This window comes from Carassius carassius, chromosome 35 (assembly GCF_963082965.1).
Source record: "Carassius carassius chromosome 35, fCarCar2.1, whole genome shotgun sequence".
Lineage (NCBI taxonomy): Eukaryota > Metazoa > Chordata > Actinopteri > Cypriniformes > Cyprinidae > Carassius > Carassius carassius.
This window is the reverse complement of record NC_081789.1, coordinates 7,005,391-7,033,116: the sequence shown is the minus strand read 5'-3', so window position 1 is coordinate 7,033,116 and position 27,726 is coordinate 7,005,391. Positions and strand designations below refer to the sequence as shown.

Here is a 27,726-nt window from a genome sequence, read left to right as displayed (position 1 = left end):
CCCTAAGTATAATAGGACCACTTTAAATCTAGATTAAAAACACATCTCTTTAGCCAATCATTCACATAATGTATCTCATAACCTTGTACTTCAGTTTCATCTGATCAAATGCACATTTTAATTCTTTTGCTTGGGTTGAACACACTTTTTGCATAGTTGGAACCGCAGCTACGCTAATTTTTCTCTATTACCTTCTCTGTTTCTGCCATGGATTGGCATCCCATGGTAACTAGGAATTACACAATTTTCAGTCTGGATCCAGCCCTTACAAAGAACTGAGATGACCAAACACCTGCGAAGAGATGATACCAACCCCCAGAGGACCACAGATGATGACCCTCAGACAACATACAAAACTACCAAACTAACTGCTCGATTTTTACCGTACATTTCTGTCATATGGACATAAACTTGAGATATTCAACACTGATAAGCTATTACTAAATATAAAAGGTAGAAACTTTAATTTTCTATAAAGACGCTATGCAATGATTTGCATCATGAATGCTATATAAGTAAACTTCAATTGAACTGAATTGATTCACACCGAGAAAGATCTGCATAATACATAAAATCAAGGCCTCTGGAGATTCTTGTTTTGCTAGCAGGGTCATACTAAATGGATTTTACGTGTACTTTATCATCAGGTGTAACAAGGTAAACAAGTGATGGGATTTGGGGTAATGAGTAACCTGAAGGTAAATAAACAGCCGTTAAGCAGTGCTGAGATGCACGGAGGGTCAGGACGCTCCCAGAAGAATTGTGCTCATGGCATTTACAGAGCTAATACATAAAACACAGGACCAAAAATCAAGAATTCAAAGGATTACAGGATAAAGAAATGAGTAAACTGTTCATAAAACTTATACCCTATACACACATAAGTCACTGATGTAAACGTTAAAGACAAAAATAAACTGCATTTCAAACGTTTTGGATCAGTAAGATTTTATTCGTTTTTTTTAACCTCTATACCTTATTTAAACTTAGATTTTGTATATTAGTACATTAAATGTACAACATCAGTATCAAAATGGTAGCACCCCAGTGACAGTTTTTGTACCTTTTTTTTTTTTTTTTTTTAAGTGTAATGGTAGATTTGGTGCTCTTTAAAAGAGACGTGATGTTATTTATCTATTTACTTAATTAGGTATTTATTTCTTTACATGCATGTGTGTGTGTGTGTGTGTGTGTTTATGTATGTGTATATACAGTATATTTGTGTGTTTGTGTGTATAAACAGTGTTTTTTTGGTTCAGTCCTTTTTATTTTTTGTAATAAACTTCAGTATGATTCTTTTAGATTGATGCTTGTTCAGGATCCATGTGAAAAACTATGATTTGATTATTGGTTATCAGCTAGTGTGGTCCATCAGATTTAACTTTTTTGGTAAAATTCACAAGTCAAACTCTGAAAAATAAAATAAAATAAAATAAAGAATAAGCTAGAAGAATGTTTTAAAAAAGCATTTTGTTTGGATTAGACTTTTGGACCCCTCTCTATATAATTCAGATATCAATAAAAAACAAAATTAATGACACATTACATTTTTCCTATACATGAAGTGAAAGTTAAATTTGCATGCCTATCAATTTGAAATTTCCTTCTCCCAAGAATGCATGGCCACAGTCATGGCACACTGGTGAACAGCAGAAGAAAGCAAAAGAGAGTGTACGAGAAAGAGTGAGAGAGTGCCAGAATGGAGAGCAAAAGGGAAGCAGAGAGGGGAAAAAAAGCTTACAGTGCAAGTAGTTCCAGCACAGAAAGGAGGAGCCTAAAACCCGGGCCGGACTGACTGGCTGAAACGAGGCACACCCCCTTCTAACAGCACTGCTGTCTCCCCACAGACACCTTAACTGTTTCCTCACCTTATGCCTAGACGGTTCAGACTTCTTGACTTATAGAAGAAAAGCTTCCTGCAATAATAATAATAATAATAATAATAATAATAATAATAAAAAGTCCCTAAGGAGTCTGGCCCACAAAATGCTATCATAGGTTTGAGAAAAAAAAAATAAAAAAAAACCTCAGCAGTCAACATTCTGGTAAACAAAGGAAGTGATATGAGCAACAGGCTCAATCAAACTAACTCACAAGCAATATGTTGAAGCCCACTGCCACTGAAATGTAATAATTCTTGTCACCAATTTCAGTATTACAAAGAAAGAAAAATAAATCTAACAGTAGCCTATTTAAGATACGTTTTTTAAAACCGTCTTCACTGTAACAATTAAATAAGCTATGCATTTGTTGTTATTAAAGTCACAAAAGTGATTTAGTAAAGAGTAGTGAGTGATTTTCTTTGCCTTTTGTTCTTTGATTTACATTAAGGGAACAGGTAGCAACAGGTATACTGGGTTGCAGTCTCTAAGACCTAGGCTAATTCACAGATTTACAATGTTGACAATATATACCCGATTTCCCCCCAAATGTTTGTGTTAAGACATAACCAATCTTTTACAAGGTTACTCGCAAAGACAGGCATTTTGCCACAAGCATTGTGTATTTGATCATTTAAGTACAATAAGCCACAAAAAAGACCTCAATTCATCACTTGCACGATGTGAGACCAGCGGCTTTATCTTTGAATTTTTCAAGTATGTGCTCACAGAAAGGCTTTCAGACAGTGTGCGCTAACGGAATTGAGGAATTCTTCTTTTTATCTGATACATACCAAAACACGTCAAATAGCCTCGTGCTTGACCTACCTAGCAGCTTACTCTTGCAAAGAACCGACTGTGGGAAGTTAGACAAGCTCTTAGTGGGTAAACCAATGTTTCAAAGACTGATTTTCACAATAAAACATGGAGATGCATTAGAATCCAAATGCAACAGTTCAACTATACATATCTAGCTCTTTGTTTACTTTCTCACACTTGAGGCCATCCTTAAAAATATTCGTTTGCCGTAACCCGACCGACCCTGTCAATTTAGCACCGACTCAATTATTATTTTTTTTTTGCTTTTAGTCCGACCGACTTGCCGATTGTAAATTTGCGTTAAGACAGACCAATTATTTTTTTACTCTTCAAACAACTAATACAAACGCAATAAAATACTATTAATTATATTTAAGTAAGTATTGTAAATATATAAATTGCCTTGGCCTACATACAAATGAAGGCTATCTTCTTTAATTAAAAAAAAAAACCCGTGACGTCATCTGTGTTTACACGGATGTCACACTGTGGCCTGTGTGTTCGCTTCGTCTCTCACTCACTGTCAGAGTCAACGGTTCGCGCTTGGTAATGATGGCTGCAGCTGCAGTAAACTAAATGTTCGCGGTCACTGTTCAAAAGTCATACGGGTTTGGGCACCATAATACATCTAAAAAAATTCATTAAAACAGCTCTACACCGCTTTAACTTGGCACAAAGTTCTGGAAAAACTGTGCCCAGATCTTTTCCCATCCCTTCTCCTCTCTAGTCTAAAACCGTGACCGAGTCGACTGTCACTTTATGTTCGAAAATTTAATGCACGAATCAATCACAAATCAACCAACACAAGTTTCGAAAACGAAAATAAGAAAATGATTTTAACGACTTTTTCTGGGAGCGCGTCCAGGTTTTTTTTTTTTTTTTTTGAACAGGCGTCACACAGCAACTGCAGCTTCGGACAAACACGCATAACAGCAAATAATACTTCTGCACAATGTTTCTCTTTTTACAACAGAAATGTGAATTCAGCCGGTAGTCAGACAGTCTCATACAGTTTCGGGCTTGAATCGCCTAGGGCGATTGAAAATAGCTGAAAAAACTAAATTCGAATTTTTTACTTAAATATGATCAAAATTTCGAATTGTATTCGAATTTTAAATGCATAATTTCAGTTAGGGTGAAGAAAAGCTTTTTGCTTCTCTTCTGAGGCTCAAGATAGCGCATCAAGCAAAATATTACTGCATGTTTATTCAAAGCATTAGAATACATGACTGTGAAAAAAACATAATATTTAAAATAATGTTTATGAACCAATTATTATTAATTAAGTTGCTTAAAGAACTATAAACAAAACAGCATCATGTATGCATGCATTGTTAAATAAATAAAAAGGGCGGAAAACCAGTCACACAGGATACATTTTTTCATTTAAAAACATGAGATGCACGAAATATGCGTTCTGTGTGAACGGATTGGTTTCAGTTTTGATGTAAACAAGATCTTCTCCACATTGATTTTTTTTTTTTTTTAAGTGGCTTCAACTGGATAGGCTAACATAACCTTATAATGCAACACATATATTGTCATCGCATCTCGTGCGCGTACACGAGGTGAAAGACGAGAAAGCAGATACTGCGTGTCGAGATGGAATGGAACACGTACCGGGGCTCATAAGGCAGCTTCCTTAATGCACACCTAAAATTCATATGCGCATTCTAATGTGGATTTTTATTTTAAATTCGACGAATATTCGAACAAAAAATTTTTTTGATAGCGGGTTGAAGACTCAGTCAGTGACATCACGATATGCTAATTTGTTTAAATTCATACCTACGTCATCACCATCACAAAAATTTACTTTTTTTTTTACATTGAAACTTGAAAAAAAAAATATAGACCGACCTACCGACCGATTTTTTTAATTACTGTTACTGCAAACCAAAATATTTTTAAGGATGGCCTGATCTCATAGTAGAGGCCCTGTATTCCCATCACAGGCTTGATACACAAACACCCTGACTAAACTACTCTTAAAGAAATTAAAGGTCTAGAATATGTATTGTAAGATCGCTTTTCATTATAGTCAACCCAGAGTATTTAGAATTTATTTCATATTTAGTGGAATGTAATAAAGAGAATTTGTCTCGTTCAGCAACATGCTGTGCGAACCTATACTTCATGAGTTGCTATTTAAGAATAAATCACTTTGATGATAGCCATCTCCATGGTGCCAGCACGACCATGTACTGTACAGCCTCTAGAAAACAGTCAAAGCAAAGGAAAGACTTTTAAACCCAATTTAAATATAAATAAATTAACTTCCATCCGTTTCTCCCACAAAGCTATTGTAGGGCTTCAGAAGATTTGGGCTCATATGGTGGGTGCTTTTGTGTCCTTTTGGTTGCTTGAAAGTCTGTTCCTGTTCAATGTAACAGCATGGAAAAACGGTCTTCAAATTTTCTCCTTTTGTGATGCATTGAAGCAAGTAAGTTTGACTTTTTGGAGAAACATTTGTAGCAATGTTTTCTTTTTGGTGAACTACTGGGTTATTAAACAGGGAGGGGGGGCAGCTTATAAAGTGGCAGATTATAGTTGTACAGAACATCAAAAAAGGACTAGGACACCCATAAACTGATGATGTGCCACATCAGCCATATCCAGGTTTGGTCGACTATAATGAAAGCGATCTAGATTTGTTGAGTCGTGTCACTCATGTCCGATTTAGACGCATTGTCGTTTGAAATACAGCCAGTCTAAAATTTTCCCTTTTGTACACCACACGCTGTATTAAAGCAGATTTATGTTAGAGCCAAAATCAACTAGGCAAAAAGAAAATGTCTGCATTCTAGAGCAGCATCTCCATGTACGCCTCACAGAGCTCTTCCACACTAATGCACATCGACACACTCGAAAGCCTCTTCCAGGTGCAGCAGAATTCTTCACCAGAATACAGTCCTCTCAACACAGACACACACTGATAGGACGGCACAATTAATAAAAACAATTTCCCAGTGAAGCATGCCACTGTGTTTTGATGTGAGCAGCTTCCGCACCGCCGGTGTTTGCAACATCTCAGAATGAATGGCTCTGTTTGCCGTTAATGCAGACATGGAGCTTGTGTGGAGTAGAACTGGCTCCGAGTTTGGGTCACTTATAACGTGCATTTGGGAACACAACACGACACGTGGCAACCATCTTATCATACTTGTAATGAGCATCTCCCTGTGGTTTTACGCCAAAATAAAAGTTTGATGGTTTTGAAAATAAATATTTGAAAATAAAGAAACATTAGCACTGTAATTTTACAAAGTAATTAAAAAACAAAAATCATTAAAATGTAGAATAAAATAAAATAATAATTATGATGACAATAATGATGATGAGTACCATACTGACAATCACAGCATTTCAAATCCAAACCGGATTACAAATTACAAAACGGAAAAAAAATAAATAAATAAAAAAAATAATAATAATCCACAAACCATGCAGCCTTGCATATTGGGTTAACCAACACACTGAACCTTAATGTACATCTGACCCTAATCACATAAGTTATCCAGAAGGTTTCTTAATAGAAAGTGATTAAATAATTCACCGTGCTTAATGAATAGTTTAAATGGGCATAGGGGAGTTCAGAAGATAAGCTTGAAAACTGGCTAATACTTTAATACTAAAAAAGAGGGGAGTGGGGCTGGCACCAGGGCAGGGAAGATAATCAGGTCATCATAATCACATGACAGTATTAACTAGCCTCATAAATCACCATAAATATCACAACTGCTCCCGGACTTAAGCCTTATTGGTTTAATCTGATTTCTGGGCAGTGGGCAAATGATAACCTTCAGTTCAGGCAATCCGTGGCATGTCACCAAGTACTAAATAACACATGACTCATAAACCTGAAATTGTCCATGCAAGTGTCAGTGGTTTCATTTATTAAGCCCTTTAATATAATCAGTCAGAAATTTCTCAAAGTTATAAAATGTATTCTTCTTTAAGCAACACAAAGTAAATTCAAAGCAGACACAAAATCAGCTCTCGAGGTGTGTCATCAGATGCAAAGACCTTAACACAGGAACAGAAATGCACTTACTTTCTTTTGGACTTGGGTGTGGGAGAGGAAGCATCCTTGCGTGGCCAGCCCCGTGGGCGTCTATCTGAGGGGGCTGGGCTCCCTGAGGGCGTGGCCCCAGCACTGCTCAGGGGAGGAGATGGTCCTTGCTCAGAGGGCTCCAGACTCTTATCCTCTGATGACATTCTGTATAAAGAGGCAAACATGTTCATATAATACATGTGTTTGTATGACACTGGTCTGACAGAAACACCTACAAACTTTAAAATATTTGCACAAAGCTAAAATCTTTCAACTTTTAACATGGCAATAAATCACTTGCATTCCTTTTGAAACTTAATTTAAAAAGTAAATCTGGTTACTTAGAAAACATTGGTGAAGCAAAGTTTATATTCAGCAACCTAAAAAAATAAGAAACATTTCTGCATTATTACCAGTGATTGCTAGAATTATTTCATGGTGTGCTTCAGAAGTATCTCTTAATAAAACATGAACAAATACATGGTGAACTACTGTATTTATTACTGTATTTTTATTATCTGACATGAATTTGACAGTAATATTATTTATTTTCTTAAGTAAAAAATAACTTCAAATTCAGCCAAAAATCTAACACCGCAAACTAAAAATGGTATTTTAGTTTTACAATATAACTGTATAAAAAACTGCAACAAATAAGTCTAGGAATATAAAAAATGATATATCAATCAGATAATCTCTTTACAACAAAACAAGTAAAAAACAAGCAACCGTCTAGGCATAATTATTATTAATAGAGACGTATTATTATTACTATATAGAGACATGGTTAAATCTACTGAAGGCTACAACAGTAGCTTAATATATTGTCAATTTACTCACGTTAACCGAACATGTATTTTGATGGGTTGCCATGAAGATCTTTGAGTGTCTGTGTTTATGATATAGTTTTCATCAGATGAAAGACAGTTTTCTCAAATGAAATGGTAAATTCTCACGAAGTGACGGTTTATGCGTTTGTGTTCTCATATAGTAACACACGGCAGAGACTACAAAACAGCGAGCTCCTGCGCATCTGCGCCCGTCACCCACAGAGATGTAGAATTTGCAGGAGTGATATTTAAATAGTATTTTGCAGTTTAATATTCACAGACACTAGTATATATTCAGCTACAGTCTGGAGCCCTGCGCTTAGACTAACACGGAAGCGACTGAACGCAGCTGTGGTTACCGAATATACTCGGAAGTCGGTAACTTACTACCGGTACTACAGAGACACTGGTATCATCACATTTTTTAATTTTCAGCACCGACTTGGTAGTGAAGTGCCAGTACTTGTGGCATCCCTAGTTGGCTTTTTACTGTTTGGTTGGTCCAGTCTGAAATACTGCTAAACAGCGGACATACTGCCAATGCATTTTCATTTCTTCTTCGCTGCTCTAAACAGGGGTTGCTTGTAGCATCACAGCACAACTTCCTGTGTTTGCAATGCATTCGGAGCAGCGAAGAAGAACCGTGCAGCAGTTAGGCAAAGCTAGCGGTCATAACTAGGTCTTGTTTAAGAAAATGGTATCGGATCGGTATATGGTTTCATGTCACCGATACCACATCAAATTCTGGCATCGGTGATATTTCCGATACTAGTATCGGAACAACTCTAATCGTCACAGAGATTTGACGATACTAGTATCGATATTGTGGCATGTGTACAGCAGTGGACCACGCTTAATTTGTTCAAAATTTTACAATGTTTAAAATTGAGTAGAAAAGTGCATGGCTTCTAAAAAAGAATGAATAGAGCATATACAAGCCACAGCAGGGTTTAATCTGGCAGAGGAACACAACTGGGTTGCCTGATATATAGAGGCATAATCCCTGAAACAGAACTTCCCACTTGCGCAATATGCAAATATCTGCTAAGTGTGCTTTTTATCTTTGTCAATCTGGCAACCATGTGCTCTCTTTCCACTGTGGATAAACACGCTTGCTTTCTGAAAACACCAGTGAGCTTACAGTTTAGCGATCTCCACTTGAATATTTTCAGTGTAATTTATCAACTGTTCATTTATGACACACACAGAGAGAGAGAGAGAGAGAGAGAGAGAGAGAGGCTGTGCATGTATGAATAACCACAATTTTGGCTGTGTTTCTCTATTATCAGTGAAGTCGTGGCTTTAATACCTTTATCAACAATAATGTTACCAGTTCCTTGTTGAGAAAGATGTAGCTCTTGAGCGTTTAAGATTTAATCTTCGCATTAAGCTACATGGCAATTGTCTTTCCATCCCCGTTGTACTTTATGGCCTTAAATTTGATCAAATTAAGTTAAAGACTTTTAAAGACCAGTGGAAAAGCAGCTTATGAATCGCCCATGAGTGAACGTCATGATTCAGTTCATCTGGAAGAGAAGGTAAGAATGCTGAAGACCTCAGCTGTGTGGCAGCACTTTAAATTGAGTGAGGACAAGACAAAGGCAGTGTGCCAGATATGTGATTTGAAACTGGCCTACAACAGCACATCAAGTTTGAAAAATCAGTTCTGTAAATAGCCTATATTGTTGGTGTAAAAGAGCTGCTTTTATCCTCCATGTAAATCAGTAATTTTACACACAATTTGCTTGGAAAATACTTGCGAATACGGCAGCCAAAAATAAATAATTAATTAAAACCTACAGAAGCCCAGCCTAATAATAAGTTGTCTATATTAAAAGTATTGCTCTTAACAGACCTGTGTGTTTTGTATCAAGTGCAGTGTCCAATCTCAAAGCATATAAGTCCTGCTCGTGTGAAATGTGCCACTTCCGGCTCGCGCTGTTCTGTGGTTTATTAAAAGTTGATTCGTTCTGAATGTGCTGCGTGTCCATATTGCACTGAAATGCAACACTGAACTCTCTTGGGTCCGCAGCAACACACCTGCCGCGTACGCATGAAGTCAATGGATAAGCGGTCCTCAACATAATATAAATGCAAACAGACAGACAGACACACAGAGATTCTTGCATTTATTAGAAAAAAGAATATGTTCAGCCCCTTCCTCCGAAGCCTCGAATATTTGGTGTTGATTACTATTGAAGCTTCGAAGCTCAAAAAAGGTATTCGAACCAGCCCTAGTTCACATATGGGCCAAAAATGCGAACCGTGCTCAGACCCCTGAAAAGGACCAAGTGTGAAAACACCAATGCAATTGGGCATCAAGCAATTTTTCGGTTAAGTTTTTCCTCTTTTCCTCTCTTTCAAATAGCTTGTAAAAGTGCCATGCGCATTTTATTTTCAGCAATTAGGCAACAAACAAGCAGCCGTGCTGTATGCCTAATATAAAATAACAAATAGGCTAAAAAAAGTTTAAATGGGTATACAAATCTGAAAATCAGCAAACACTGTGGAACCAAAAAACTAAGAAACATAGTATAACGTATATTAGTAAAACTAATATGTTTGGAGGCATGGCATAGGCTACACCTTGATGTAAAATAAAATAAAATAAAGGTTAAATAAAGTAAATATCAGAAAATACTGTGAAACCAAATAAATAAGAAACTAAAATAAAGAAACTTTAAATAAGGAAACAAAATCAACACAGATAAACGGCAAAAGTCAATGCTAAAGTCTAAAGTAAATCTTCCGAACTCATCTCGGCTCCTTATCTGTGATGCGACTGTGTTTCGGCACAATGCACTGAGAAGCCACGTTCAGCTGCTGCATATGACATAACCCATATTGCCACTTAACACCGGTAACATCGTAAACACCGACTATCGCAGCAAGCTTACTGGCTGAAATGTTTCTACCACTGCATGATATATCCCGCACAACCCTTTGACTTAGTGTAGCATTCTCTCCAGCACTGAGAGATGAATCTGAGGAGAGGAGAGCAGTGCTGTTGACTCATTGCTGATGATCGCGAGCACAGCTGTGTGTGGATGAACACTGGGGGAGATGCAACTCAGCGTGACGCCGCTGCTCTACATGGAGCACTGCTCAAATTAATTTAGAGATTTTATTCAGCACAGTCATGCTGAGGACAGAGGAGGAAAATGAGGGTGGAAAACCCCTGCACCAAGCAGAGACTCAAAGGCCTGCACTGCTCCTAATTTGAATGCTTCTTTCACTGCTGGCATCACAGGGCCCCTTTTCTACCTGACCACAACAGCCTGACGGCAAACCCACTAACATACGGTTTATATGCCAGTATCAGAAAGACACTGCAAGACTACACAATTAATTAAATTTCTGAAAGATAGACTAAAAGACATGGCCCTGCGTGATATACTTAAAGTCTGCATGTGATTTACTGTGCTGTCTCAATTCTACTAAACACACTTCAAATTTTGCTCATGATATAGCATTTTCAATGGCTCAGAGCTGTTCGATTTAAATCTGCTGTGCAAAGCAGTCCAGCTTCCTTTTGTTTTAACATTCTGAACATTTCTAACCACTTTCTAAACAAGTTATTTTACAAATCTAACACTACACCAGTCACACAAAAAAGACAGTAAACTTCAAAAGGTATTTACTCAGTTTTCCACCAAATAAAAGCTTCAAAATTAAAAAAAAAATCAGTGAGGAAAAAAAACTGCATCTTCTGAATAATAATAAATAATATGATCATTAAGAGGAATAATAATTCAGAATTATATTACGATAAACATGACTGACTGGGTTCCAATTAAGAGTGAGTGAAAACTGGGCTGTGACTCTACTATAACTACAGTGAACCATACATACATTTTCATGCTCAAGAAAAAAAAAGTGAAATACATACAGATATACATATATATATATATATATATATATATATATATATATATATATATATATATATATATATATATATATATATATATATATATATATATATATAATTTAATGCATAGCCTATATCAGGAAAGTCATTCAATGTTTTCAGCTCATTAGCTACCTAGGGGAAAAATGCAATATATACACACACACACTATATTACACATTCATTATTTGTTTAATTTGGTTAGTGTTGTCTTCATTATTAGAATTTAAGTATAAATAAATGTGTTACGAATATAAGTTACTTATATTATATACTTATAAATATATTTGAAGAACTAATCAGACAAAGGCAAGGCAAGTTTATTTATATAGCACATTTCGTACACAATGGTAATTCAAAGTGCTTTACATAAAAGAAAGTAAAATAATAATGAAGAAAAATAATAGCGAATAAAACAAGCAATTTTAAAACTTTTAAAATTATTACAAAATTTACTTATTTAAAATGAATTTAAAACAGAAAATGATTTTACATAAAATAAAATAAACAGTGAAAATATAGTGCAATCAGTTCGGACATTGCACAGTGCTCATTCAATAAATGCACAGCTAAACAGATGAGTTTTAAGTCTAGATTTAAATGTTACTAGTGTTTTAGCACGTCTGATCTCTTCTGGAAGCTGATTCTAACTGCGGGCAGCATAGTAACTAAAGGAGGACTCCCCTTGTTTTGTGTGAACCCTTGGTATTTCTAACTGACTCAATCCTAATGATCTGACTGCTCTGTTAGGTTTATATTCAGTGAACATATCTGCAATATATTTCGGTCCTAGGTCATTTAGTGACTTATATACACGAGTAAAAGAACTTTAAAATCAATCCTAAATGTAACTGGAAGCCAGTGTAAGGACCTGAGGACTAGTGTGATATGCTCAGATTTTCTGGTTCTAGTCAGAATCCTGGCAGCAGCGTTCTGGAGGAGCTGCAGCTGTCTAATGATCTTCTTGTGAAGGCCGGTGAGGAGCCCATTACAATAGTCCACCCTGCTGGTGATAAAGGCATGAACTAGTTTCTCCAAGTCTTGACTTGAAACCAGGGTTTCCCATACATTCATTAATTTGTGGCGGCCCGCTACAATATCAACGCTGACCGCCACGGATTGATTCAGATTTTAAAAATATTTAAATATGGGTACAATTGTATTTTATTGTAGAGCTGCGCGCTGCTTGCTCCCTCCCTCTCAAAAACTGACAAAGGAGGCACGCACGACTAGCCCCTCCTCTTCGAACACGATCTGAATCAAAACATGAGCATGCGTTAGTTACAGATTGTTGCCGGTGCTTAATGCTTATTCCCCCAGCGAAGATTCCAGAATCAATCCGGAGTTGAATGATTAGTAATGAACACTGTTGCTCAACATAACTCTGAGAAGTTAGTCTATGTTAAATGCTGTCGCGTTTCCATTAGAGATTTTCGCAAAACTTTAGTGTTTTTTTTCTAAATATCGATAAACAACTATTGCGAAATGACGGCGTCTCCATTAACCGATGTTATGCGACTAAAACGTAATTTTTTTCCTCTCGCGATCAGTCATTCCAAAAATCATAGCAACGGACGTTGGTAGGTTTATATCACAGCCACCAGACTAGACATTATATTATTATTATCTCCAGGTTCAGGTTGGTGTGTTGGATTTTGTCCACCTCAATCTCCAGGTTTGTGTGTGTGTGTGTGTCAGAGTCTGTGTGTGTCCACCTCCAGGTCAAGTTTGGTGTGTGTGTGAGCCTGTGTGTGTCTGAGTCTGTGTGTGTGTGTGTGTCTTTTTGAATGTATGAGTGTGTGAGCCTGTGTTTGAGTGTGTCAGTAAGTTTGTGAGTTTGAGTGTGTGTGTGTGTGTGTGTCCATCTCCAGGTCCAGGTTTGTGTGTGAGCAAAATTTGCAACAAGAAGTCTGTGGAGCAGTCATAGCATAGAAAGTGTAGCAATGGCATAGCAATGTAGCAATAGCAATGTCTTTAAAGGGATAGTTCACCCAAAAATGAAAATTCTATAATCGTTTACTCACCTTCAAGTTGTTCCAAACCTGTATGAGTTTCTTTGTTCTGCTGAACACAAAGGAAGATATTTGGAAGAATGTTTGTAACCAAACAGATCTCGGTCCCCATTGACTACCATAGTATATATTTTTTCCTACTATGGAAGTCAATGGGGACCGAGATCTGTTTGATTCTGTCATTCTTCCAAATATCTTCCTTTGTGTTCAACAGAACAAAGAAACTCATACAGGTTTGGAACAACTTGAGGGTGAGTAAACGATGATAGAATTTTAATTTTTGGGTGAACTATTCCTTTAAGGTATCTGACACTAAGTGTTGGCAATGGAAATGTGTACTTGTCACTAAATATATATGATATATACATATCTATATATATCTATCTATATATATATATATATATATATATATATATATATATATATATATATATATCTATCTATATATATATATATATATATATATATATATATATATATATATATCTCTGATATATTTACCTTAATCCCCCCCCCCCCCTTCCCCGGTCCCCAAACACCACACCACTGCAAATAGAATGTTTTTTAAATAATAGTATACTGATTTAGTTACTGCTTTGACATGACTACTGAAACTAAGGTCTGTCTCCAGAATCACACCAAGATTCCTGACTTGATTTTTAGTTGTTTGACCCCTAGAGTCAAGGTATGCATTCAGCTTGAACACTTCATCTTTGTTTCCAAATGCAATGACTTCAGTTTTTTCCTTGTTTAACTGAAGAAAGTTCTGGCACATCCAACTATTAATTTCATCAATGCATTGGCAGAAGGAGTCAATGGGGCTGTAGTCATTTGGAGATAAGGCTAGGTAAATCTGGGTATCATCAGCATAGCTGTGATAGGCAATTTGGTTCTTTCTCATTATTTGACTTAGTGGGAGAATATACAGGCTAAACAAGAGCGGTGCAAGAATTGACCCTTGTGGGACTCCGCATGTCATGGACGTCCACTTAGACTTATGCTCTCCTATACTCACATAATAGCCTCTCCCTTCTATGTATGACCTGAACCATTTGAGTACCATCCCAGAAAGCCCGACCCAGTTTTCCAGTCTCTCTAGTAGTATGTTATGATCGACAGTGTCAAATGCAGCACTGAGATCTAGCAATACCAGCACCGATATTTTGCCAGAGTCACAATTTAAGCAAATATCCTTTATTATCTTAATGAGTGCTGTCTCTGTGCTGTGATGCGGTTGAAAACCAGATTGAAAATTGTCCAGGTATCCATTTGAGTTTAAGTATTTGATAATCTGATTAAAAACTACCTTTTCTATAATTTTGCCTATAAAAGGAAGATTAGATATTGGTCTAAAATTGCTCAAAATGGTGTTATCAAGATTGCTCTTTTTCAGGAGGGGCTTAACAACTGCAGTTTTTAAGGAGTTTGGAAATGTCCCAGAAAGAAGTGAGGCGTTCACCACTTCTAAAAGATCTGCTTCTAAGCAGTTAAGCACACTTTTGAAAAAAGATGTGGGAAGTGTGTCAAGATAGCAGGTTGACGATTTTAGGTGCTGCACTTTTTCTTCCAGAATTTTGCTATCAATTGCTTCAAAAATAGACATAGTATCTTTTTGATATTGTGGCATAATCTGTCTGACCTCTGCATTACTTGAGGATGTGCTAATCGCCTTCCTGATATTGATGATCTTTTCAGAAAAGAAGGATGCAAACTCATTGCATTTGCTGTCTGAGAGCATTTCACTGGGAATCTGACTTGGGGGGGTTTGTCAGTCTCTCAACAGTGGCAAAAAGAGTACGAGTGTTATTTAAGTTATGGTTTATAAGGTTTGAGATGAATTCTGTCTAGCTGTGGCTAGTTTCACATTAAAAGCATGAAGGCAGTCTTTATAGATGCTATAGTGAATTTCAAGTTTTGTCTTCAGCCACATCCGCTCTGCTTTTCTGCATTTCCTTTTCATAGTCTGAACTGCTGTTGATCTTCTCCAAACTGATCTCTGTCTGTTTGTTTTCTTACTGACTATTATTGGAGCAATATCATCAATAACATTCTTAACTTTTGAGTTAAAGGAATCAAGGAGAGTATCAACAGAGTCTGCAGAAATGCTTGGTGTTAAAGATATAGCCTCCATAAATAGTACACTTCGTTAATGCTCTCATTAATGCATCTCCTTCTGACAGAGACCGATCTAGATTCAGTTGTAGCAGACATCAAAAGATCAAAGAAAATACAGAAGTGATCATATAGTGCTATGTCCTTAATAACAATGGATGAAATGTTTAGACCCCTACTGATGATTAAGTCTAGAGTGTGTCCACCTTCATGTGTGGGTCCATGCACATGCTGAGTCAAGTCAAAAGTGTTTAGAACCGTTATCATTTCTTTTGTAGTTTTGTTTTCTGCATTATCTATGTGAATATTAAAATCCCCTGCAATAGCAAAACAGTCAAACTCTAAGGAAATCATTGATAACATTTATGTGACCTCTTCAACAAAGGCTGGAGAGTATTTTGGAGGCCTGTAAATAATAATAAACAGAATGCGTGGAGCACCTTTCAGCACAATCCCTAGATATTCAAAAGACAAGTACTGACCAAATGACACTTGCTTGCATTAATAGACATCTTTAAATAGAGCAGCTACACCCCCACCTCTCCTAACAGTCCTGCACACACTCATGTAAGTGAAGTTAGGAGGGGTTGCTTCATTGAGGACTGTTGCATCGCAGCTGTCTTCAAGCCATGTTTCGTTTAGAAACATAAAATCCAGATTGTTTGTGGTTATAAAGTCATTGATTAGAAATGATTTATTTTTTAGTGAGCGAATGTTTAAAGATGCTAACTTGATGGCTGTGCTTTGTGTCTTTACATCAATCTTAGTTTGATGCATAATAGGCCGCAGATTAGATGAGTTTGCCCTTCGGCTTGAGATGGCCTTAGACTTTCTATCACGTGATAAAACTGAAATAAAGAAAGCTACAGGCACACTGGGTTCCCGCTTGTTCTGTAGGCATTTGTGAATGTTGCTGTTATTATAGCGGGGACCCGACACATATCACTGAGAGCTGCTATCAGTTGTTTTTGGTTCACCTTCAGCAGAAAGAGGGAGAGACAAAGTAGAAACATTATAAACAAAATTATATCACTAACATAAAAAAGCTGTAGGTGCAATTTAAATGTTTGTAACTCAGCTTTTATTTGAGTGTATGCAAGTTCAACTGATTATTAAATATAATTTATCGTTTTTTAGCTAATTGAAAAGTTAAATTTTGGTTTCAGTAAAACTTCAATTAAAAGCATCACTACCTTAAATATGAGCAATATTACTTGTAAGAGTTGCCTTACAAATCAGCAAGTATGTTTGGTATCACAGGGCTCCAAACTGTGACTAAAATTGTCGCATTTGCGACCAAAAATATAAAATTGCGAGTTAAATTAAAAAATATTAAATTGCGAGTGAAGTTTTTGTTGAGGTCGCCACTGGTGACTAGGCCTATGTATTCGAATGTTATAACTTAAAAAAAAAAATCGCAAATTTTTCTTATCAAGATTTCAGGACAATGCTGTGTTCTGTTAATGCGTAAACTTCTTTTTTTTTTTTTTGAAGCGCACTTGCCATCCAGCAATCACAAAAAGCTTTGTGCTTTGTTATTTTTAATTAAAGTATCAGCTTTAAAATTATTCAAAAAGCTTGTAAACATTGCAACGTAATACATTTACCTCAGAATAACCATTCGGTGTCTATAAGCTCATAAACATAAAGAGGAGCATTTTGCTATATTTATGGACTATTGCATTTTAATATTTTTACTTGACCTGATTTGAAATATATTGTGATATTCTGCTATATATTGTGATATTACAGTGCGACTTGAACTTGTACAAAAAAGTTGTTCAGACCTTTCAGCAATTGGGGCATTTGAAAGTAAATTACCGTTAAATTTAAATTAAATTAAATTAAACATGTAGACTTACATCTAGGAATGCACTGAAATGAAAATTCTTGGCCGAAACAGAAACCGAAAACTCTGGATGCACTTGACTGAAAACCAAAAATGCTTTGTAATGATGATTTATTATTTTATTAAATAATATACAATTATTTTGTAAAACTTTTTTAAATTTAACTCAATTTTAGTGATACTGAATTTAAAAAAGCACAAGCCAATAAAATAACCACACTTTTACTGAAAGTAACAATAAAACTGGACAGAATTTATATTAATATTGGTAACACTTTACAACAAGGTTCATTAAGAATTTATTACTCTTAGTTCATGTTAATTTCAACATTTACTAATTCATTATTAAAATAAACAGTTGTGCTAGTTGACAGTTAATGCACTCTGAATTAACATGAACTAACATTGAACAACTGTATTCTCAGTTAGAGAAAGATTAATAAATACTGTAATATATGTATTGTTCATTATTTGTTCATGTTAGTTAATACATTAAATAACAATAATGGAACCTTACTGTAAAGTAGGGCTGTAGCTATCGAATATTTCAGTAATCGAGTATTCTACCAAAAATTCCATTGATTAATTGAGTAATCGGATAAAATGCGTTTTTGCTTAATTAAAGTGCAATATTATTTATGCAAGAGAAAATAAGACTCCTGGGTCTCTTAAAATGAACAACCAAGTTTCCTTTTTTTTAGATTTTTTTTTTTTAAATGCATATAATGCAATGCATACATCAAAAATAAACATTTAATTATTACCCATTGTTTCTCTGTCTGTACTTGTACTGTGAACAATGACAATAAAGTTGACAGATGAATTGTGCATTTAAGTGCCATTCAATTGGGGTTTTAAATAAAGCATTTTCTGAGATGCACATTAAACATTAAACACATAATAAATTGATTTATCTTTTAATTATTGAAAATTAAGCAAACTTAACTTTTTGGTAAACAAAGGGGATTTACTATTAAAAATAAAACATGGAAGAAATGTTATGTGATTAAACCTTAAAAAAATTATGTTTTTTTTTTTTTTTTTAGTAGTAAGATATATACATTCTGCTGAACAATAGTAATACATATCTGGCAAATACTTGTCTTTAAACCGGACTTTTATTTTGACGGGTTGACGTACCTTTACAGTTCTGTGTATGTGATGTGACGCTAGTTTTACTCAAATCAAACGGTCAAATGCTCATGAAGTGACTGCAGAGCAGTTCTGGAGATGTTGTTCATGTGTTCACGTCCTCATTTCTTCAGTGTGTAAATAAACGAAGAAGCGCTTCTGTGCCATTCATTAACAGAGACACGCAGAACATGCAGGATTCATATTTAAATAGACTGTTCTGGCTTAATATTTACAGATATTAGTCCATATCGTGATTTGATGTAAGTGCAATGACCTTTTTTTGATTAATTCATTCAAAATTTAGCAAATTCCGTGCCATTCCGCGTTAAACTGTAAATTCTGTTTTTATGACTGGATTCTGCGCTTCCCTCCGCGTTTTCTGCATCGCGGAAATCATAGGGCCCTAGTTGTGGTATGCCAGCTCTATCTTGCAATGGACACACGCCACGACGTTCTCTTTACGTTTGCCCGCGCCCTCAAACCAAAACACTGCTGACTCCTTGCAGTATCATAGATAGTAAACGTGCAGTATGCCATTTCGGAGGCAGTGCTTGTGTGTCCTTCCACTTTGTGGGTGACATAAACACGTTGTGTCACATTAAAAAAAATAATTGCGAAAGAACCTGACGTGAGATTTAAAATAAATTAAAAGAGGCTTCCTCTGCCTAGATCATTTTTTGTAATCGAGTTACTCGAGGAATCGTTTCAGCCCTACTGTAAAGCGTTACCTTATTATTAAATATCAATATATATATTTTTTTATTTACTTCAATGTAACAGAATCAGATAAAAATTGTTGGATTTTCTGGGGACTAATTATCCAAATAATTACAGTCCTACAAAGCTATTATTATCAGAGCATATGAGCATAGCATAGCGTCACTGAAGGTAGCATCATTTTACCAGCGTTGCTGAGAACAGCTGTACACCAAGTTACAGCACAGTAGCGCTACTGCAAACAGGAGCAAGTATACAGCATAAACATTTATTTTATTGTTATTTGAGCGGACTTTGCTTTTCCGGTGAGCATAAACGGTAATCGAGTGGAACACACATTCATAGAGCGAAATATTGAGGCCATCCTTAAAAATATTTTGATTTGCAGTAACAGTAATTTAAAAAAAAAAAGGGTCGGTAGGTCGGTCTATATTTTTTTGTTTCAAGTTTCAATTTAAAAAGAAAAAAAAAAGTAATTTTGGTGATGGTGATGACGTAGGTATGAATTTAAACAAATTAGCATATTGTGACGTCATTGACTGGGTCTTTAACCCGTGCCTTCGGGTGCTTCATTGCAAACCTCATTTTGATGCAGGCTATATAGACCACAAACAAATTTAAATCTTTGTCAAAAACATGTTTATTGCATGAATTTAAGGTGAGAATAAAAAAAATGAGGTATTGTTATACTGTTTTACTTGCATCCACCGCTAGGTGTCAATACAACCTACAAATGAGAGACCGTTTACTTTGCTTTCTTGGGTTGTCACTTTGAAAAAAATCCTGTTTGATTTGAGTGACAAGTGTTCATTGAATCGATTGTAAAATCGATTTTGCATGTCTAAATAAGTTTTATACGGCAAAAAACACCAAATATAGGTAAATCCACGGACAACAGGCGGGACGAATGTAAAGATTCAATATATTGCACCAATATTTCTGATTATTTATTGGCATGAAGTTAAGTGCACAATGACAAACAGGAGTGCAACATTTTCGAAAAACAATAAGCAGAGTGGACTGCCATAACAATGCAAAACATTTACTGCAAGCTTCAACATGGCTGTGTTTACGATTAGAAATTTCAACAACAACAAAAAAAATCGCATAGGCCATTCTAGGGCTGTCAAAAAAAAAAAAAAAAAATGTGAATTTCGAATATTCGAATATAATTTAAAATAAAAATCCTCATTCGAATGCAAACACGTTGCATTCAAATATTAGGTGTGCATTAAGGAAGCCGCCTTATGAGCCCCGGTACTTCACAGTCCGTGTTCCATTCCATCTCGCTGCATGCACAGCCGTGTCTACACAACTTTCAAAGGCGGACGAGCTCGACACACAGTAGCTACGGTCTCATTTTTCACCTCGTGTACACGCACCATCTGCGCGGTCTCAAAAAATGCCCGCACACGGATGAAGAAAAGGACATAATGCAGACAGTGTACGGACGGCCGAAGTATACTTGATCTTTATCAGTGGCGCACAAGATGCGATGACGATGTATGTGGCATTGCATTATAAGGTTATTTTAGCCTATCCAGTTGAAGCCACTACAAAAAAAGAGAACATCAATGTGGAGAAGATCTTGTTTACATCAAAACTGAAACAAAGCCGTTCACACAGAACGCATATTTCGCGCATTTTCTAGAGGGACAACGTTGAACTCGCGTCTCGCACAAGAGAGCCACATGTTTAGAAAGACATGTAAAATTAATGTATTTAATTTAATTTTCTAAAAATATCTTGAGACTTTATGTTGGGTTTTTGTTCCCCATCCCACTGCATCTCATGTTTTTAAATGAAAATATTTATTCTGTGTGACTGGTTTTCTGCCCTTTTTATTTATTTAACAATGCATGCATACATGAAGCTGTTTTGTTTATAGTTCTTTAAGAAACTTAATAATAATTGGTTCATAAATATTATGTTGTTTTTTCACAGTCATGTATTCTAATGCTTTGAATAAACGTGCAGTAATATTTTGCTCCATGCGCTATTTTGAGGCCTCAGAAGAGAAGCATAATGGAAATTATGCATTTTAAATTCGAATACAATTTGAAATTTTTTTTTCGAATTTTTTCAAATTTAATATAGTTTTTCAGCTATTTTGACAGCCCTAGGCGATTCTAGCTCGAATATGTATGAGACTGTCTGACTACCGGCAGAATTCACATTTCTGTTGTAAAAAGAGAAACATTGTGCAGAAGTATTATTTGCTGTTATGCGTGTGTGTCCGAAGCTGCAGTTGCTGTGTGACGCGTGTAAAAAAAAAAAAAAAAAAAAGCTCAGAGAGAGGGTCGTTAAAATCTATTTCATATTTTCGTTTTCGATACTTGTGTTGGTTGATTCGTGCAATAGATTTTCAAACATAAAGTGACAGTCGACACGGTCACGGTTTTAGACTAGACGGGATGGGAAAAGATCTGGGCACAGTTTTTCCAGAACTTCGTGCCAAGTTAAAGCGGTGTAGAGCCGTTTTGATGAATCTTTTTTAGATGTATTATGGTGCCCAAACCCGTTTGACTTTGAACAGTGACCGCATACATTTTGTTTAATGCAGCCGCGGACATCATTACCAAGAGCGAACCGTTGACTCTGACAGTTAATGAGAGACGAAGCGAACGCACAGGCAGTGTGACATTTTATTGCTTTTGTAATAGTTGTTTGAAGAGTAAAAAAAAAAATTGGTCTGTCTTAACGCAAATTTACAATCGGCAAGTTGGTCGGACTAAAAGCAAAAAAAAAAAAAAAAAAAAAATTTGAGTCGGTCCTAAATTGACAGGGTCGGTCGGGTTACAGCAAACAAGAATATTTTTAAGGATCTGGTGTCTGAGTGGAGCATTAAACCGCGAGTAGTCTCGCGTAGCCAGAGCTTTAGACTGAAGGTCTGGAATTCATGGCAGCTTTCATTGGCCAAGGCCAGCCCAATAACAGACCGGTGTGTAAAACTCTTGGACATATTTGAAAGAATCTATGCCCCGAACTACATTTTTCACATATTTTTGAAAGTCCAGCGTTTATAGCTGTTCGCAGATTTTCTGGATTTCACACTCCCGATCTTTGTAATGATAAACGCACACAGACCTACGTAACCAGACTATTTGCCTAATTTTCATGGTTCTTTAGACTGTGGTGGAAACGCAGAAAGCAACAGGTCTGGGGGGAAAACTGTTTCTGGGAAAGAAAGTTCCTGGTACAAATGTTCCAGGTAATTTCGGTGGAATTGCAAAAGACCATTCAGTCAACTTTTATATACTTTTTATAATTTGAAGAACCTTCTTTTTGCCACAAAGAACCTTTTGTAAAATGTAAAGTTTTCTCAGATGTTAAATGTTCTTTATGAGTGTATGACAAAATTTACAGGATGCATTGAGGAGCAGCCCAAACTACACTCATTGGCCAATTGATGCTTATGGTCCATGGTACAGATAATGAACAATTCTTTGTAACTGTATATTTCAAGTTGGAAAAGACATTCAGTTCCCACTTTAAGTGAACCTTAGTTCCCAGATAGATTAAAACTCTGATAAAGTCAAGAAAAGATGTATAAACATATGACAGTATGACTGAAATGTTCAAATAAAATAAAATAAAATCCATTTATTTTGTAGCACCTAAAAAAATTATTTGGCGCCTATGTTTTTTTTTTTTTCGTATAGGAGCTTACGGCTCCTTACTATATTGTTTTTTTTGTTTGGAGCCCTGTATCAACACAGCAATATCATCAAGTATGTGATGAAATTGCATACAGGGTTGTTTCTGCTCCGTTCCCCCTCTCATTCATGATCACTCGGGAATCTGAGAGGCTCCGGTCAGGCATAGGACTCCTCTCACAGTGGCTTTTCGGAAAATTCCATCCAATTAGATGAGAGATGCCTTGCTATGATTCAGTTCACCTTGCGCTCTTATCTGAGCCGGTATTGTCTTGGCTGTAAAAAACAAGACTAGGCGAGCAATTCTGCAGAGGATGACTTCAGTGTTCTGCAGGCTTAGAGGAAACACTGCTGTTAATCCACACAAGAAAAACCGAATCACAACAACAAACACTTCAAGCTTTTCTGAAGGGGGCCTTTTGGGAGGCCCAGACTGCCTCTTTACTGCCATATTGTAAATGGAGTAACCTCATAACTAGAATAACTACAGCAAATAGCTGCATTTAACGATTAATCTGATAATCGATTTATTTATAACTTAGACTTCAGCTACATTCAAATGCTGCCACTTTACACTTAAGTTATTTCATTAAAATGCAGACTCAGTTGTTGACTCTGGCTCTATTATGTTGTGTTTGTAGTATATTATGTTTTTCTAATGGAGTTTGGTCTTGCTTGTTTTTTTTAGATGTACTTTTATGTTTACGTTTAATAAAGTGCCTTCAGCACTGACTGAACTTTACAATATATCAAGTAAACATTCTTATTACCATATTGTTGATTATAAGACGACCCCTGCTTTTCAAGATGGACCTTTCAGAAAATGTACAACGAACATAGAATTATAATGTAAATGCGTAAAAGGAAATATGCAAAATAAAGAGATCTAAATCTACAATACAACTGACACTTTTCATTTCATTTTCAATTCACTTGCGAAGTTGCAACATCCGTTATAGATTTAATTGAACTGTTCAGGGCATTTCAGACTGTACCCAGGGAATCACCATGTGATGTCAACATGGTGGTGTCCATGAAGGGGTGACCCACCTTGTGTAGCTTTTCTAGAAGATACTGTAGATATGTCTAGAGTCAAATTTCATGTGAGATCATCATTTTACTTACATTCCTCTAAATTGTTATTTCGCTCACTCTTATATGGAACAAACTCACACCACCCCTGTCCAGAGGCCTGTCACGATAAGAAATTTTGATACTGATGAAAACAAAAAATGATACTCAAATGTTGATTTTCAAGCAAGTGACCAAAAATACATGGCAGATGCTAACTGACAGCTAACTGACGAGCAACAGTAAAGATGCTACAGAAGCAGCAAACTTTGCCAGTCCAACTGCTGTCCAGTGATGAAGAACATTCCTTATAAAGGAGCTCCTTATTAGAATAAAAAAAAGTTACTTCAGTCTCATTTATGTCATGCTCAAATGTTGGTTAAGATTTTAAATCTCCAGTACTGACTTTATTAGCAAACTTGCTGTAGCCCACTAGATAAAGACTTTTCTGAACAAGCAAGCATAAAATTTAAATAAAAAAATAAAAAAATACTACATAAATACTAGGGCTGGTAAGTGATTACAATTTTTAAATCTAATTAATTACATGATGTGGCAATTCATTAATTGCAAATTAATTGCACATCATATTTGGCTACACTCTTAAAATGCTGCATTATGTTTTTAAACCTAAATTCTGGTTTCAGCAAGTAGGGTCATTTTATTGGGTTGTTTTTAATATTTTTATCCAGGTGCTGGGTCATTTAAACACTGGGTTATTTTTTTTCTAACTAACCACTGGGTTGACCCCGTCTCACTTCTTAACAGTGCAGCTGCTGAGAACAAGGGTTTTTTAAGTCCACAGGAGAGAGCGGCTCTCAGTGTCGCCACCGCCGATTTGGTGCACTCTTTCCAGGAAAAAAGGCTTGTATATATTTTATAAGTAGTGGTCGACCGACATATCACCAATGCCGATATATCGGCCAATATTTGGGATTTTTCAAATATCGGCATCGGCCGATAAGTTTTTCTGCTTGGCTGAAGTGTTTAAGGCGGGACTTTTATTTTGATGGTGCTGAGAGGCAGCGCCTGAGCGCACACTTGTTCACTTTCGTCTACTAAGTGCCCTGTTGGTTACAGTGATAACTTCCTTTTTAATTATATTTTTTATTAAATATAAATTTATTTGTAAAAAAAAATACTTGTTTATTTTAAAAAAATGTTTAAATCCATTGTCCAATTATTTCACGTTTCTTAAATATTTATTAAAAAAAAAAAAAAATTATATTGGCTATCGGCCCCCCTGCTTTCCAATATATCGGCAGTCAAAAAAAAAAAAAAAAAAAAGAAAAACAATATCGGTCCACCACTAATGTGCAGGCTATCATAACATGTGCATCAACATGAAACAAAATCTGTCCTCTCCAGTGCAAACCCCAAAATCTTAAATCGGCCAAGCACTTCTTACCTAGCCTTTTTCCTGGAAAGCATCAGTGTTGAAACAGCACACTTTTCACTTACAATAAAACTGTGATGGTTATTATGGATATGGCCTAATTACTCTGTAAAAGCTCTTTATTACTTCATCTATCAACAGTAAAAATGTACAACTGTCAACAGTTCTAGGAATTATCACTTTAAAAAATGGCTTACACACCATCAAGCACAATATGATCCAAATGTTTTGTCTCATTAAAACAGTCATGATTAAATACTACACACTCTCTCATTCCACTTTGTCATTAACTAAACAATTAAAGATCTCTGTTAACCACATCAAGCTTGATCCATTTGATCAATATGCAAACATACATTAAAGCTATGTTTAATGCTGTAATGGCACAATTACAAAAGCACAAATCCTGACAAACTATCACATTGAGTAGTTCCTCCCATTTTCAACATTAAACCATTTTTGTCCAGTATACTTTGGTAATGCTCAATCATTGTTTAACATATTTCCCTATATTCATGTCTAGAGTTCACAACACATTATCACTTCAAATTAGTGTAATTATACTGATTCACCTTTCAAACAGTGCAATATGTCCAGTTCCACTTGATAAAGAAAAGTCACATGATAAACTTGTGATATTAAAGTTGAAGGCTTATAAACAGGCACACAAGCAACAGGCACACAATCTCTCAATTCTCATATCAAAAAAAAAAAAAAATTACTTACATTTACATTTAATAAAAGACAGGTAGAGTGTGTCTTACACCATCAAAAACTAAAAAGACAATGATAGTGGTCAATACAACTATTAGTGAAAGTGTGAATGATGACAGAATCTTTCTTTTTTATTATTATTATAGGTGTTCTGTTTTAAAGAAACATTTGAAGAATATTACTGGTTCAATACAAGTTAAGCTATTATTGAACAGCATTTGGGATTCATGCATGTTGTTGATTACCACAGATATTTAATTTGGCTTCTCACTCTTTTTTGTTGTTGTCTTTTTCTCTATAAAATCTTTTAGTAATCATAAATCATAAATCATTTGAAAGCTTAGAAGCCCAAGATTCATCCTGTGAAAACCATTTTGAAATCGGACATTGCTTTACCATGGAAATGGTACTTTAAAATGGCGGTCACCTCCCACTTAGTGGGCAGGGCCAAGTGTCATAAAACATAATGCATTACGGTCTTCTAGAACCAAAACTTTTTATAATCTTGGCAACAAACATATCATTGGAAAGCTCTGAGTCTCAGGAATTCATATTTTTAAGTTATTTTGAGATAGAAGTCAAATTCACAGAGAAATCTAGAGAAAAAATCATTAAGAAAAATTCAAAATAGTTTTGATGACTCCCAGTGGCTGTGTGTGGTATGACGCCCTAAATAAAATCTCAAAGGAACCTCAATTTTTTCATATCAACTTCAAATTTATAACATAACTTATTTAGACACAAGGCTTTAATTTTATACCAATTTTAGAGTAAAACCTGTTATGTAAAATATTTATAATAAATAAAATAAAATTAAATTACTATAGCGCATATTATTTACAGTACATTTAAACTTCTATAACTTTTTGATACTTTAATTCTTGAAAAAAATCCACTTTTACCAAAATCTGCTAATTTGCTTCTTTAAAAAGAGACCAACCTTATGTTTATATTCCAAAGTGTTCATAAATTACAGCAATTTTAGTTTGGATAGTGCACTTTAATGCCCATTTAAAAAATGGGGGGTGACAGTTAAAGGTCCTCTCTTAACACTTACATTATTTGAGCTGTAAATATGTCTAAAATAATGTTTAACAGTGTTACAGGGTTCATAGTGTTATGCTGCCATGGCAAAAAAAAAAAAATATTTGATATAACTTTACACATAAAAGGCTAGTAAGTGATCTTTCGACACTAAAATCATTTTAACACATGTTGTTTACATATATTGGCTACACTATTGAAACAGTGAGCAGTTTAACGTTTACTAATCGGCCTCATTGCCTCTCGTTGTAGATGCCTCACTGTTACCCAATTTTTATTATATAGTTATTTATTTATTAACTATTTTTAATTTATTTATTTGTGGAAGTCCAAATAAATGTCTGTGGGGATAGCCACTGGTAATAGCTTTAATAAGGCCTGGATTGTGGTGTCACATTTTTCAAATGATTAAATACACACTGGAGCCACATGAGACTCTGTCATATAGGCTATTTGCTGGAAAATGTGTCATAATTACAGTGTTAATGATATAACCATCTGTTTCAGTCCATAAATCGGATTCATGAA

At 35.6% G+C, this 27,726-nt stretch overlaps 1 protein-coding gene across 1 annotated transcript in view; it reads right to left on the bottom strand.

Moving 5' to 3' along the window:
* The window catches only part of kmt2ca (lysine (K)-specific methyltransferase 2Ca), a 158,754-nt gene that overhangs the window by 124,797 nt on the left and 6,231 nt on the right, over positions 1 to 27,726 (bottom strand). Inside the window, exon 2 of the mRNA XM_059524358.1 lies at positions 6,754 to 6,918. Within this exon, the coding sequence (XP_059380341.1) occupies positions 6,754 to 6,917 (164 nt within the window). The 5' untranslated portion in view covers position 6,918. The remainder of the gene's footprint in view (positions 1 to 6,753; positions 6,919 to 27,726) is intronic.